This window comes from Pseudophryne corroboree, chromosome 9, assembly GCF_028390025.1.
Source record: "Pseudophryne corroboree isolate aPseCor3 chromosome 9, aPseCor3.hap2, whole genome shotgun sequence".
Taxonomy (NCBI): domain Eukaryota; kingdom Metazoa; phylum Chordata; class Amphibia; order Anura; family Myobatrachidae; genus Pseudophryne; species Pseudophryne corroboree.
Genome location: NC_086452.1, coordinates 38,230,136 through 38,245,161, shown reverse-complemented (window position 1 = coordinate 38,245,161; position 15,026 = coordinate 38,230,136). Strand labels below are relative to the sequence as shown.

The 15,026-nt window shown below is 44.9% G+C and overlaps 1 protein-coding gene across 1 annotated transcript in view; it reads left to right on the top strand.

Annotated features, from left to right (window-relative positions):
* The window catches only part of ALG6 (ALG6 alpha-1,3-glucosyltransferase), a 52,600-nt gene extending 49,838 nt beyond the window's left edge, over positions 1-2,762 (top strand). The window contains exon 14 of the mRNA XM_063939198.1: positions 797-2,762. Coding sequence (XP_063795268.1) covers positions 797-994 — 198 coding nt within the window. The 3' untranslated portion in view covers positions 995-2,762. The remainder of the gene's footprint in view (positions 1-796) is intronic.
* Positions 2,763-15,026: the final 12,264 nt, after the last annotated feature.

The following is a 15,026-nucleotide window of genomic DNA, read 5'->3' as shown; positions in this document are numbered from 1 at the left end:
ACATCACCCATCTCCTGATATACTCTGTGCTGCTGGAGGACCCGGCTCCTCCCACTATATAACTCTCAGTCTGTGGCTTCCTGCTGCCTCCATTCCCCTCCTCACATCGTGTCACTGCCCCTGTCACATGTAGCCCTGTCCTCACTGACACATCACTCATCTCCTGATATACTCTGTGCTGCTGGAGGACCCTGCTCCTTTCACTATATAACTCTTAGTCTGTGGCATCCTGCTGCTTCGGTTCCCCTTCTCACGTCTCAGTTTACCTTGATAGATAACATGACAGCCCTCATTTATATTAATTAAAATCTGCACAACTGGGGTCTGTATGGTTTACTGCACACAGATGCCATTCTGTACCCTTAGTGAATTGCTGCTGTTGCGTTTCTCTGTATGTAATGTGTATACTGCACATGTCTAGCCCATTGGATTATTAGATATCATTTGCTCTACATTTCGCTTGTACTGTAAAACCTCCTAGCGGTGTCTAAGATCCAGTGATCTTGCAAGAGAAGATGCTTCGGTAAATCATCTTGGCCCCTCAAATGCTTCTTGGATGATGTGTGAAATGCCTGGAGGTCATTGGAGAACACATATGAGACGGCTAAATCTGCCTCTTGAGTGCTATATATTTAAATCAAAAGTATGTGTGATGTGTAAATGCTTTGGGTTTAACCCTTGCAGAACAGGTGGTTTTGTCGGTGCAAGATAATTAGTTGTCCGCTGAGTGGGGGTTCATCCCCCCCGGCCTGTTTGTCTCTAGAACCTGATCTATTCCCGCCTCGTATCTCCGCAGTTCTTCCTGTCCATGTTGGCGATGGCCGCTTTGACCGTCGGGAGCTGTATCTTACGTCCACCCCCCACGCTTCCAGACCTGTTCCCGATGCTGATCTCTGGTGTCTCCTGTGCGCACTTCCTCCTTTTTTTCGCCTACTTTAACATAGTCCATCTTTGGGATGGCGATAAAGGACGAAGCAAGAAGAAAGTATCTTGAGCGGCTGTTGTACTTTTTTTTTTTTTTTTTATTCTTTGTGTATATACGGTATTTTACGGGGACCAATAAATCTATTTTGTAATAAAGGATGGTTGTTTCAAGCGACTTCTGTTTTTCTTAAGTGTACTAACTGGAAATTCTAATTTAGAAAAAAAAAATGCTAAAAAATAAATAAAAAAAAAATAAAAAAAGGATTTAGTAAAGTTTGCTTTTTTTGTGCTTTTGTACAGAAAGAGTTTCGGGTAAGCCCACACCTTGTCGGTGGTGATCTGATTCTGCCTGGCGGAAATGCAATGTTGTACTTATTGATACTTATACGCTGGTCAGTGTGTAGACCGTAGGTGCCCGCATGAAACTGCACCTTCAGAGGTGACTATGAAGCCTCTTCTGAAACATTCTGTCAGAGCAGTGTGAAAATAATACTGCCCCGTAAAACGGACTTGTTGAGAGGTGTTGCACAGCTTTTGAACATCGCAGGGGGGTTTCCCTGTACTCTGCAGAAATTTGACCCTGCTTTGTAGACAGGTGTTACGCTTAATTAATTGAAATGTTTGTTTGGTTTACTTTGCCATAAACATATTACTTTTACATTACCAAAAAGATAGCGACAAATAAATTCACGTCATAAAAGCAAGGGTGCGGATTGTCATTTGCAAATTGTTTAAATCACTTGTCGCTTCTCTGTTGACGTTCAGTATTTTGCATCGTATAAATTGTCTATTAAATAATAAGATACATTAATTTCTGATATGTTTTTATTTACGATTCAGGAGTGGAGTTCTATATATTGGGGGTGGGAGGTTTCGAATTTTTTCTGTAATATGTACAAATCTGCCATTTCCAATAACTCCAAGATAATATAACGTGCATGAATGCTGTAAAAACCACAGATAATTAAATGGTAGTTAATGCTTTTAAACATTTAGTATTTATATCCGCATTATTCAAAGTCAGTTTTGTATATTGCAACTTTGGACAAATATTGTGTAATTACAATCTTTAGTAAATTATTTACACATCTTGGAAAAAAAAAGGAGAAGATTCTAATTTTTATGCCTCACGTTATTATTTGGACTTCACAACAAGTAATATTATTAATAATAATAGATTCTGGTAAACAATGTAATTTTTTTTTAAAGGTTAAAAAAATAAAAAGCCGACTTTCGTCCCAAATCTGTCCATATTTACAAATATTTCACTGTATTTTTCCATACTTGTGTAGATTTTTTGTTCTTATTTATTTTAGACTATTGGATCCATTATATGTGCATATTTATTTTGCTCGGAATTAGCAATGGAATTTGAAGTTAGTGTGCACTTAAACCTGATGAGCTGTATTTATAGCCAATAACTATGTACAGTATGTCCTCGTAGTATTAGTAAAAATATCTTAATTACTGTGTTTTGTTAAAGGAGCTGTATTGAAGTGAGTGCTGACAGAGTATCCGGGGATTTGTCTTATCATATTTGTTACAGTATAAATGGTTATTACTAGCTACAAGCCAGGGACCATTCTTTCCGGCAACATTTCCACACATTAATTATTTGTTCTTCAGCCTAAAAAAATCTTTTTGATGGGCACTGATGCTCTGTGGCTGACCGATGAATGTTACACACTTGCTGAATTATTTGTTGATTTATAATAAAATGTAAATATTGTATAAACGGGGTCACTGCTGTAGGTTCTGGGTTTTTGTGTTTGAATTCTGACATTTGTGTTGTGTTTTGAAAATATTTAATGATTCAAAAATAAAGTGGTTTAAGTTAATCCTACTGTTTTCTGAATATATACCGTATCTGCAGCTTCGTACCCTGGAAGGGATCATGTACCAACCTCTTGCGGTACAACCCACCACACATTGCGCCGACCATAATCTCGTATGTACTGATATATGCGATTAGTAAAGCTCTCCCTATAAGAGCTGGCCTTTGAGGCGAGCGCGGTTCCTGGACTTCCAGGTTTATGAATGTATACACAGTGGCACGGCGACTGCAGGTGGTGCTGTTAGGGATCCAATCAGATCCCTCTGACCGCATAGGCTTCTATAGCGAAAGCCGGCGGACGGGGCATAGTACAAATGGAAAATACGGGGGTTTTACTGAATTTTCCAGTTGGTACATAATGGGCCGATTCAATTGTTTTGGGCGTCTAGAAATCCTGTCTAAACGGGACCTAGACGTCCAAACAACTGTCGCAATTCTATTGTGTTTAGGCGCCCATGCACATGTCGGGCCCAGATAGACAGGTTTAAACCCATTTAAGCTCCTGTTTGGACGCCCTAAGTATCCAGTTTACACACGTTTTATCTCGCACCTCAGGAGGCTGCGAGAAAAATGTATACTCTGCGGCCGCTGGGTGCCCAAACGCCAGAACAATTGAATTGCTGCTGCTGGGTGCCTCTAGTAGCGGCTGCAGGAAAAAACACATTTGAATCGGCCCCATAGAGTTATAGTTATATAGAGAACGATGATCTAAAGTGACCTCTAATATCAAAAAATATACAGTTGGAAGTGTGCTGTCACTGATATTACACAATTCTTCCTGACGAATACTTTGAAAAATAAAAATAAAAAAAATTATATATATTTCTCTAACGTCCTAAGTGGATGCTGGGGACTCCGTAAGGACCATGGGGAATAGCGGCTCCGCAGGAGACTGGGCACATCTAAAGAAAGCTTTAGGACTATCTGGTGTGCACTGGCTCCTCCCCCTATGACCCTCCTCCAAGCCTCAGTTAGATCTTTGTGCCCGAACGAGAAGGGTGCACACTAGGGGCTCTCCTGAGCTTCTTAGTGAAAGTTTTAGTTTAGGTTTTTTATTTTCAGTGAGACCTGCTGGCAACAGGCTCACTGCATCGAGGGACTAAGGGGAGAAGAAGCGAACTCACCTGCGTGCAGAGTGGATTGGGCTTCTTAGGCTACTGGACATTAGCTCCAGAGGGACGATCACAGGTCCAGCCTGGATGGGTCCCAGAGCCGCGCCGCCGGCCCCCTTACAGAGCCAGAAGGCAGAAGAGGTCCGGAAAATCGGCGTCAGAAGACGTCCAGTCTTCAACAAGGTAGCGCACAGCACTGCAGCTGTGCGCCATTGCTCTCAGCACACTTCACACTCCGGTCACTGAGGGTGCAGGGCGCTGGGGGGGGCGCCCTGAGACGCAATAATAAACACCTTGGATGGCAAAAAATGCATCACATATAGCTCCTGGGCTATATGGATGCATTTAACCCCTGCCAAAATACATAAAAAAACGGGAGATAAGGCCACCGATAAGGGGGCGGAGCCTATCTCCTCAGCACACTGGCGCCATTTTCCCTCACAACTCCGTTGGAGGGAAGCTCCCTGTCTCTCCCCTGCAGTCACTACACTACAGAAAGGGTTAAAAAAGAGAGGGGGGGCACTAATTACGCGCAGTATTAAAGATACAGCAGCTATAAGGGGAAAAACACTTATATAAGGTTATCCCTGTATATATATATATATAGCGCTCTGGTGTGTGCTGACAAACTCTCCCTCTGTCTCCCCAAAGGGCTAGTGGGGTCCTGTCCTCTATCAGAGCATTCCCTGTGTGTGTGCTGTATGTCGGTACATTTGTGTCGACATGTATGAGGAGAAAAATGATGTGGAGACGGAGCAGATTGCCTGTAATAGTGATGTCACCCCCTAGGGGGTCGACACCTGAGTGGATGAACTGTTGGAAGGAATTACGTGACAGTGTCAGCTCTGTATAAAAGACAGTGGTTGACATGAGACAGCCGGCTACTCAGCTTGTGCCTGTCCAGACGTCTCATAGGCCGTCGGGGGCTCTAAAGCGCCCGTTACCTCAGATGGCAGATATAGACGCCGACACGGATACTGACTCCTGTGTCGATGGTGAAGAGACAAATGTGACTTCCAGTAGGGCCACACGTTACATGATTGAGGCAATGAAAAATGTTTTTACACATTTCTGATAATACGAGTACCACCAAAAAGGGGTATTATGTTCGGTGAGGAAAAACTACCTGTAGTTTTCCTGAATCTGAGAAATTAAATGAGGTGTGTGATGATGCGTGGTTTTCCCCCGATAACAACTGATAATTTCTAAAATGTTATTGGCATTATATCCTTTCCCGCCAGAGGTTAGGGTGCGTTGGGAAACACCCCCTAGGGTGGATAAAGCGCTCACACGCTTGTAAGGGCTCTACCCTCTCCTGAGATGGCCGCCCTTAAGGATCCTGCTGATAGAAAGCAGGAGGGTATCCTAAAATGTATTTACACACATACTTGTGTTATACTGCGACCAGAAATCGCCTCAGCCTGGATGTGCAGTGCTGGGTTGGCGTGGTCGGATTCCCTGACTGAAAATATTGATACCCTAGATAGGGACAGTATATTATTGCCTATAGAGCATTTAAAAGATGCATTTCTATATATGCGTGATGCACAGCGGAATATTTGCCGACTGGCATCAAGTCCAAGTGCGTTGTCCATTTCTACCAGTAGAGGGTTATGGACACGTCAGTGGTCAGGTGATGCGTATTCCAAACGGCATTTGGAAGTATTGCCTTATTAAAGGGAGGAGTTATTTGGGGTCGGTCTTTCAGACCTGGTGGCCACGGCAACAGCTGGGAAATCCACGTTTGTACCCCAGGTCGCTTCTCAACATGAGAAGACGCCGTATTATCAGGCGCAGTCTTTTCGTGGACAAGCGGGCAAAAGATTCCTCATTTCTGCCCCGTGACAGAGGGAGAGGAAAAAGGCTGCAGAAATCAGCCAGTTCCCAGGAACAGAAACATCGCTCCCTCCTCTGCCAAGCCCTCAGTATGACGCTGGGGCTTTACAAGCAGAATCAGGCACGGTGGGGGGCCCGTCTCAATGAATTTCAGCGCGCAGTGGGCTCACTCGCAAGTAGACCCCTGGATCCTTCAGGTGATATCTCAGGGGTACAAATTAGAATTCGAGACGTCTCCCCCTCGCCGTTTCCTAAAGTCGGCTTTACCGATGTCTCCTTCTGACAGGGAGACTGTTTTGGAAGCCATTCACAAGCTGTATTCCCAGCAGGTGATAACAAGGTACCCCTCCTGCAACAGGGAACGGGGTATTATTCCACACTGTTGTGGTACCGAAGCCGGACGGCTCGGTGAGACCGATTCTAAATCTAAAATCTTTGAACACTTACATACAGAGGTTCAAATTCAAGATTGAGTCACTCAGAGCAGTGATTGCGAACCTGGAAGAAGGGGACTACATGATGTCTCGGGACATCAAGGATACTTACCTTCATGTCAAAATTTACCCTTCTCATCAAGGGTACCTCAGGTTTATGGTACAGAACTGTCACTATCAGTTCAGACGCTGCCGTATGGATGGTCCACGGCACCCCGGGTCTTTACCAAGGTAATGGCCGAAATGATGATATTCCTTCGAAGGAAGGGAATTTTAGTTATCCTTTACTTGGACGATTCCCTGAATAAGGGTAAGATCCAGGGAACAGTTGGAGGTCGGTGTAGCACTATTTCAGGTAGTGTTGCGGCAGCACGATTGGATTCTCAATATTCCAAAATCGCAGCTGGTTCCAACGACTTGTCTTCTGTTCCTAGGGATGATCCTGGACACAGTCCAGAAAAAGGCTTTTCTCCCGGAGGAAAAAGCCAGGGAGTTATCCGAGCTACTCAGGAACCTCCTAAAACCGAGCCAAGTCTCAGTGCATCAATGCACAAGGGTTCTGGGTAAAATGGTGGCTTCCTAAGAAGCAATCCCATTCGGCAGATTCCACGCAAGAATTTTTCAGTGGGACCTGCTGGACAAATGGTCCGGGTCGCATCTTCAGATGCATCAGCGGATAACCCTGTCACCAAGGACAAGGGTGTCCCTCCTGTGGTGGTTGCAGAGTGCTCATCTTCTAGAGGGCCGCAGATTCGGCATTCAGGACTGGGTCCTGGTGACCACGGATGCCAGCCTGCGAGGCTGGGGAGCAGTCACACAGGGAAGGAATATCCAGGGCTTATGGTCAAGTCTGGAGACATCACTTCACATAAATATCCTGAAGCTAAGGGCCATTTACAATGCTCTAAGCTTAGCAAGTCCTCTGCTTCAAGGTCAGCCGGTGTTGATCCAGTCGGACAACATCACGGCAGTCACCCACGTAAACAGACAGGGTGGCACAAGAAGCAGGAGGGCAATGGCAGAAGCTGCAAGGATTCTTCGCTGGGCGGAAAATCATGTGATAGCACTGTCAGCAGTATTCATTCCGGGAGTGGACAACTGGGAAGCAGACTTCCTCAGCACGACCTCCACCCGGGAGAGTGGGGACTTCACCCAGAAGTCTTCCACATGATTATAAACCGTTGGGAAAAACTCGACAGGTATTGCGCCAGGTCAAGGGACCCTCAGGCAATACCTGTAGACGTTCTGGTAACACCGTGGGTGTACCAGTCAGTGTATGTGTTCCCTCCTCTGCCTCTCATACCCAAGGTACTGAGATTGATAAGATGGAGAGGAGTAAGCACTATATTCGTGGCTCCGGATTGGCCAAGAAGGACTTGGTAACCGGAACTTCAAGAGATGCTCACGGAGGATCCGTGGCCTCTACCTCTAAGAAGGGACCTGCTCCAGCAAGGACCCTGTCTGTTCCAAGACTTACCACGGCTGCGTTTGACGGCATGGCGGTTGAACGCCGGATCCTGAAAAGGCATTCCGGATGAAGTCATCCCTATCCTGATCAAAGCCAGGAAGGATGTAACCGCAAAACATTATCACCGCATTTGGTGAAAATATGTTGCGTGGTGCGAGGCCAGTAAGGCCTGACGGAGGAAATTCAACTGGGTCGTTTCCTACATTTCCTGCAAACAGGAGTGTCTATGGGCCTGAAATTGGGGTCCATTAAGGTTAAAATTTCGGCCCTGTCAATTTTCTTCCAAAAAGAACTAGCTTCAGTCCCTGAAGTTCAGACGTTTGTAAGAGGGGTACTGCATATACAGCCTCCTTTTGTGCCTTCAGTGGCACTTTGGGATCTCAATGTAGTTTTTGGGTTCCAAAAGTCACATTGGTTTGAACCACTTAAATCTGTGGAGTTAAAATATCTCACATGGAAAGTGGTTATGCTGTTTGCCCTGGCCTGGGTCAGGCGCGTGTCAGAATTGGCGGCTTTATCCTGTAAAAGCCCTTATCTGATTTTCCATTCGGACAGGGCGGAATTGAGGACTCGTCCTCAGTTTCTCCCTAAGGTGGTTTCAGCGTTTCACCTGAACCAACCTATTGTGGTGCTTGCGGCTACTAGGGACTTGGAGGACTCCAAGTTGCTAGACGTTGTCAGGGCCCTGAAAATATATGTTTCCAGGACGGCTGGAGTCAGGAAAACTGACTCGCTGTTTATCCTGTATGCACCCAACAAGCTGGGTGCTCCTGCTTCTAAGCAGACTATTGCTCGTTGGATTTGTAGTACAATTCAGCTTGCACATTCGGTGGCAGGCCTGCCACAGCCAAAAATCTGTAAATGCCCACTCCACAAGGAAGGTGGGCTCATCTTGGGCGGCTGCCCGAGGGGTTTCGGCTTTACAACTTTGCCGAGCAGCTACTTGGTCAGGAGCAAATACGTTTGTAAAATTCTACAAAATTGATACCCTGGCTGAGGAGGACCTGGAGTTCTCTCATTTGGTGCTGCAGAGTCATCCGCACTCTCCCGCCCGTTTGGGAGCTTTGGTATAATCCCCATGGTCCTTACGGAGTCCCCAGCATCCACTTAGGACGTTAGAGAAAATAAGAATTTACTTACCGATAATTCTATTTCTCGTAGTCCGTAGTGGATGCTGGGCGCCCATCCCAAGTACGGATTGTCTGCAATACTGGTACATAGTTATTGTTACCAAAAAATCGGGTTATTGCTGTAGTGAGCCATCTTTTCTAGAGGCTCCTCTGTTATCATGCTGTTAACTGGGTTCAGATCACAAGTTGTACGGTGTGATTGGTGTGGCTGGTATGAGTCTTACCCGGGATTCAAGATCCTTCCTTATTGTGTACGCTCGTCCGGGCACAGTATCCTAACTGAGGCTTGGAGGAGGGTCATAGGGGGAGGAGCCAGTGCACACCAGATAGTCCTAAAGCTTTCTTTAGATGTGCCCAGTCTCCTGCGGAGCCGCTATTCCCCATGGTCCTTACGGAGTCCCCAGCATCCACTACGGACTACGAGAAATAGAATTATCGGTAAGTAAATTCTTATTTTATATATATATATATATATATAATATTACACTACATGGACAAAAGTATGTGGATTCCCTTGTTAATGTGCTATGCCAATTACTAACAGGTGAGCAACATGACGCTTACAGCCATGCAATATCCATAGTCAAGTATTAGCAGTAGGATGGGTTTGTACTGAACAGCAGCACATCATGGTACCGATGCAGGATTCCACCTTTCTAAGAAGATAGTTTGCCAAATCTCTGGGCTGCTACAGCTGCCCCAGTCACCGCTAAGTGCTGCTGTTTTGAAGTGGAAACATCTAGGAGCCTCAACAGCTCGGCTGCAAAGTTCTCGACCGCAAACAAAATCATCTGTCCCAACAATCACTGCTGAGTTCCAAACTGCCTCTGGAGGCAACGTCCGCCCAAGAACTGTGTGTCGGAAGCCTTATTGATTGGGTTTCCCAATGCAGAACCGCAACAGATAAGTCTCTGATCGCCAAGTTCAATATGAGACATTGGCTGGAGCTGTGTAAAGAATACTCTCATAGAACTTTAGGTCCATCATAAACATATGTTGCCTAACTTGGTGTGGAAGAACCTGATTGGCCTGCACAGTGCACTGTGAACATTTGTGAACCTCACTGAACATCTTTGGGATGAACGTCAAATTTTATATTTCTGTCTGGAACACTGACTGTAAACCGGGCCTATGGCCTACACCGAACATCCGTGCCTGACCTTACTAATGCCCTTGTGGACAACTGGATTCCAATCCCTGCAGCCATGTTACACAATCTAGTGGAAAGCCTTTCCAGAAGAGTAGAGACTAAAGGGGATGTTCAACCAGCCCGTTCGGTGTGATGTTCGTATGTCCGCACACGTTTGGCAATGCAGAGTATATAATTTATATTCCTATTTGCGCCACTACTGTATTATACTTCTATATAATGTTAGCATGTTACGGTTATCTGACTCGCAACCAACCACCGTAGTCCACTAAGACAGAATAAACATTTAGGATTGCTAACTATAACTCGAATATGCAATTATGCCAACAAATTGACCATTTTGTAGCCGAAACCCTAAAATGCATTGACATAAGTTGTAATGTCTGGCGAATTAGAATTAGTGACTATGCGCATGTCATTGACGAGTACAAGTATACCACGTTGTGTTGCCGGGTTTAACATTTCCGCCAGAAAACCCATCTATTGCTATTTTACGTTCTCCCAGATCTGATTTACCATTGTTGCCATTGCAAGGTCAACAAGTGAATTCATACTATCATGTTGGGATAGAACTGTATTTGCTTTGTAATTATAGATTTGGCAGCTGTGCCCACATAGGGACAATCTGTGTTCTGTACGGCGGGCACATTCTAGGCCCGGCTGCCAAATGCCAAAGAGAAACCCTAGAACGGGGACATGATGTGACAACGCAGAGCTACAGGAAGTACAGCGATCACTGAAATGAGTTGTCTGTCACAGTGACCCCTGCCCTAAACATTTATTGTCCGGTAGTCTGGTTAGGGGCAAGTGTATCTTCAGATTTAAGGACCACTGTATTGTTTCCCTCAATTGCAGTGTGCATGTTTTCTTCAGTGTAGGCCTTCTCGGACCTCAAGGTCTTCTCCCAGTACTAATTGTAAAGGTGGGCAAATATTTAGCAATTATTGGCTAAATCCACGGATTGTCATCAGATCTATAATCGCCACAACCAATCAGACGTAATTGGACAGTCGGGCATGAGACCTCTTACAATAGGTCTCTGTGCGCTTGTACGAGGATACCCGTCTATCAGGTGTGTAGGTTACAGCTCAGGCCCGGGGAACACTAGTGACAGCAAATGTAGATCAAAGGTTGTCCTTCTAAGAGGTCCGCGTTAGAGTTAATGATCGCTAACACGTTTCTCGGCCCTGGTATAACGCCCGTTTCCTCATATGGTTCTCATGAACATTTTCAAGTAGAAAACTCCATTTATACATCAGGGGAAGTCTTGTAGGGCTATCAACTTTAGGAGGTTTAGCTTTATTGATGGTATATATCTAAGTATTTTCTGGCAGTCTGTTTATTGTTATATTATGTGATTTTTATGTTGTAATATGGACATATGTTCTTCCATTTGTAGGACTTTTTTTTTTAATCATACACCATTTATTGTGTTATTATATATGTTGTAATTTTATACCATTTCATTATACCTTTTGCATTAAATTAATTTTATGTATCCACATATATACAGTTATTTCATTTTTCTATGTTTGCGTTCACTCCTGTCATCTCTTTTTGTATCTTTGAGGTTCAGTACCTCATTACTGAGGAGCAGCATTCAGATTGTCCTACATTTACATTTGAGCGCCCGGATGTTCTCTGTTTGATGAAATGGCCTACTTAAAATATTTGAATAACTATACAGCCGTGAATACTTGTTTCCCATGGTGATGATGCTTCTGCAGTGTGTGGTGTATTTTCCTGGCATAGTTTGGGTTTCAGACTTTGGGGTGTATTCAATTATAGTCGGAACTGCAGTCTTGTCGGAAAGCAGTTTCCAATTTTTTTAGGTTGAATCGTGATTCAACATATTAAATGGGGCTGCCTTTTTTTCCGACAGGTCGGCAATTCCGACTTGTCGGAAAACACGTGGATCGGCGGATTAGCTTTTAGTCCCGTTTTTGACAATGTCAATCCGGCTTTTACAAAAAAAATCTGCTTGACATTGTCAAGAATGGCCAAAACCTGTCGGATTTGGCCGCAAATTGAATACAGCATTGTCTGATCCTTTCCGTCAGAAAGGATCCGACATGCATTGAATAGACCTCTATACTGTACATGCTTGATTGGCTCCAGATCTGTTGTGCAATCATCCTGGAAGACACCTCCCATCAGGAAATAAATGCTGCAACAGGTAGTGAAGATGCCCCCTCAATACCATAAAATAGCAATTAATGTTGACTTTACCTTCGAAGGGAAACCGTTTTGGGTTTGGTGAACTGCCTATGATGGACCTGCTCGGCCGGCCGGATCGTTACTCATCTTTAATGTCTGTCCTGATGTTGTCAAGTGCAGTGCACCAGATCCAAACCTGTTTCCGTGACATGATGTTATCACCGTACGCTGCGACAAGTTGGCGATGAATTCCAACTGCTGATGTGCCCTTTAAATGCCGAAATCCAATCACACCTCAATGTGTGACCGTGTTTCCGCCAGCCCCGCCATCTTACACCTGATGTTCAAATGGGATGCGGCTGTCGGGATGGCAGCAGTCAGAATACAGACGCCGAAATCACGACCGTAAGTTCAGACTGTGTTTTATACACAGTTGCTCATGACACATTAGCAGGCTGAACGGTGAAGCTGAAACGGAGGGTTCCTCTTGCAGCCATAATTCTAGACAACCAGGGCAGTCCACCATCTCTGTACTTGCCGCAGACCATACTGGTGCTGCGCAGTCTGAATCCCTTCTAAATGGCAAATATTGTACTATCTGTGGAAGTTTATTTTACTCCTATAACTTGAGCTATAGAAAAATAAATATTCACAATTGCAAGTAAGGTTCAAAATACTTGTTACTAAATAATTAATATCCTTGTAATGGAGTGTTCCTGCTCCAATACAGTAAACGGACTATCGGTAACATTTACGGTGTTTAAAATGAACAAATAGTAAATATACACTGCTCAAAAAAATAAAGGGAACACTAAAATAACACATCCTAGATCTGAATGAATGAAATATTCTCATTAAATACTTTGTTCTTTACATAGTTGAATGTGCTGACAACAAAATCACACAAAAATTATCAATGAAAATCAAAATTATTAACCCATGGATTTGGAATCACCCTCAAAATTAAAGTGGAAAAACACACTACAGGCTGATCCAACTTTGATGTAATGTCCTTAAAACAAGTCAAAATGAGGCTCAGTAGTGTGTGTGGCCTCCACGTGCCTGTATGACCTCCCTACAACCCACACAAGTGGCTCAGGTAGTGCAGCTCATCCAAGATGGCACATCAATGTGAGCTGTGGCAAGAAGGTTTGCTGTGTCTGTTGCTTTCAGTTTGCTTCGTGTCTATTGATCCTACGTAATGAATCTCAAATGTTTCTACAAGATTAAAATGTAAATGTTGCATTATATTAGCTTCATAAAAATATTGTAGAGCTGAAGGATGACTGCATATGAATTATTCCCCCATGTTGATCAAGCGCAGATTAAAAAAGTAAATACAATTTAAAGATCACGTCCATTTTATACTAAGCTCTGTGTTCTACTGTCATTGTTATACACTTACAATAAGCCATTTATCATGGACCTGTGCTGTACAGCTGACTTCACCAAGGTCACTCTAGTAATAACCAAACCTCCGTGTTGCAGGAGATGCTGATGTAATCACTTTGCGCCAATATAACACTAATATCTACTCACATCAATACTGCTACTTCCCCCTATAAAAGCCAGTGCTAAATGGACAGAAAATATTTGTTTAGCTGGTCTGAAAACTGCAGAAAGAAAGTTGGCACAAAGCATATGGTGGTGGTTATGTATTTATTACCAATTATTTATATAGCGCACACATATTCTGCAGCGCTTTACAGAGAATATTTGGCCTGGACCCCCTTCCCTCCCGTCTTCTCCGCTCCCTCTCCCCCACTGCCTGCTCCCACCTTGCTCACCTCTTTAACCTGTCCCTCTCCACCGGCATCTTCCCCTCACCATTCAAACATGCTCTGGTCTCGCCTATTCTCAAAAAACCCAACCTCGACCCCTCATCACCCACTAACTACCGCCCCATCTCTCTTCTCCCTTTCGCCTCCAAATTACTTGAACGACTAGTCTACAGCCGTCTCACAAGCTACCTCTCTGACAACTCCATCCTCGATCCACTACAATCTGGCTTTCGCCCACTCCACTCAACTGAGACTGCCCTGGTGAAAGTCACCAATGACCTGCTTTCGGCCAAATCCAGGGGCCACTTCTCTCTGCTCATCCTTCTGGACCTCTCTGCTGCCTTTGACACCGTAGATCATCCTCTCCTCCTCGGCACACTCCAAAACGCTGGCCTCTCTAGCACTGTCCTTGACTGGTTTTCTTCTTACCTCACTAACCGCTCCTTCTCTGTGTCTGCCTCCAGCACCACCTCACACCCTTCCATCCTTCCTGTTGGTGTCCCTCAGGGTTCTGTCCTTGGACCCCTTCTGTTCTCCCTGTATACCTCTTCCCTGGGTGCGCTCATTAACTCATTTGGCCTTCAATACCACCTCTATGCTGATGACACACAACTCTACCTCTCATCTCCTGATCTGTTCCCCTCTGTCCTCTCTCAGGTTTCCAGCTGCCTCTCTGCAATCTCCTCCTGGATGTCTGAACGCTCTCTAAAGCTCAACATGGACAAAACGGAACTCATCATCTTCCCCCCCATCCAGAGCAACACCCCCGACCAATATCTCCATCATTGTTGACAACACCACCATCTCCCCCGTTCCCCAACTCCGCTGCCTGGGCGTCACTCTTGACTCCTCCCTCTCCTTTGCACCCCACATCCAAGCTCTGGCACAATCCTGTCGTTTCCAGCTACGCAACATTGCTCGTATCAGGCCATATCTCTCCCAGAGTGCAACTAAACTCATCATCCACTCACTGGTCATCTCACGACTTGACTACTGCAATGTCCTCACTGGCCTCGCTTGCTCCCATCTTGCTCCCCTCCAATCTGTCCTGAACTCCGCAGCTAGGCTAATCTTCCTCTCCCGCCGCACCACATCTGCCACTCCCCTTCAACAAAATCTACACTGGCTCCCATTCCCCTACAGAATCCTCTTCAAACTCCTCACCCTCGCATAGAAGGCCATCTCTAATTCCACTGCTCC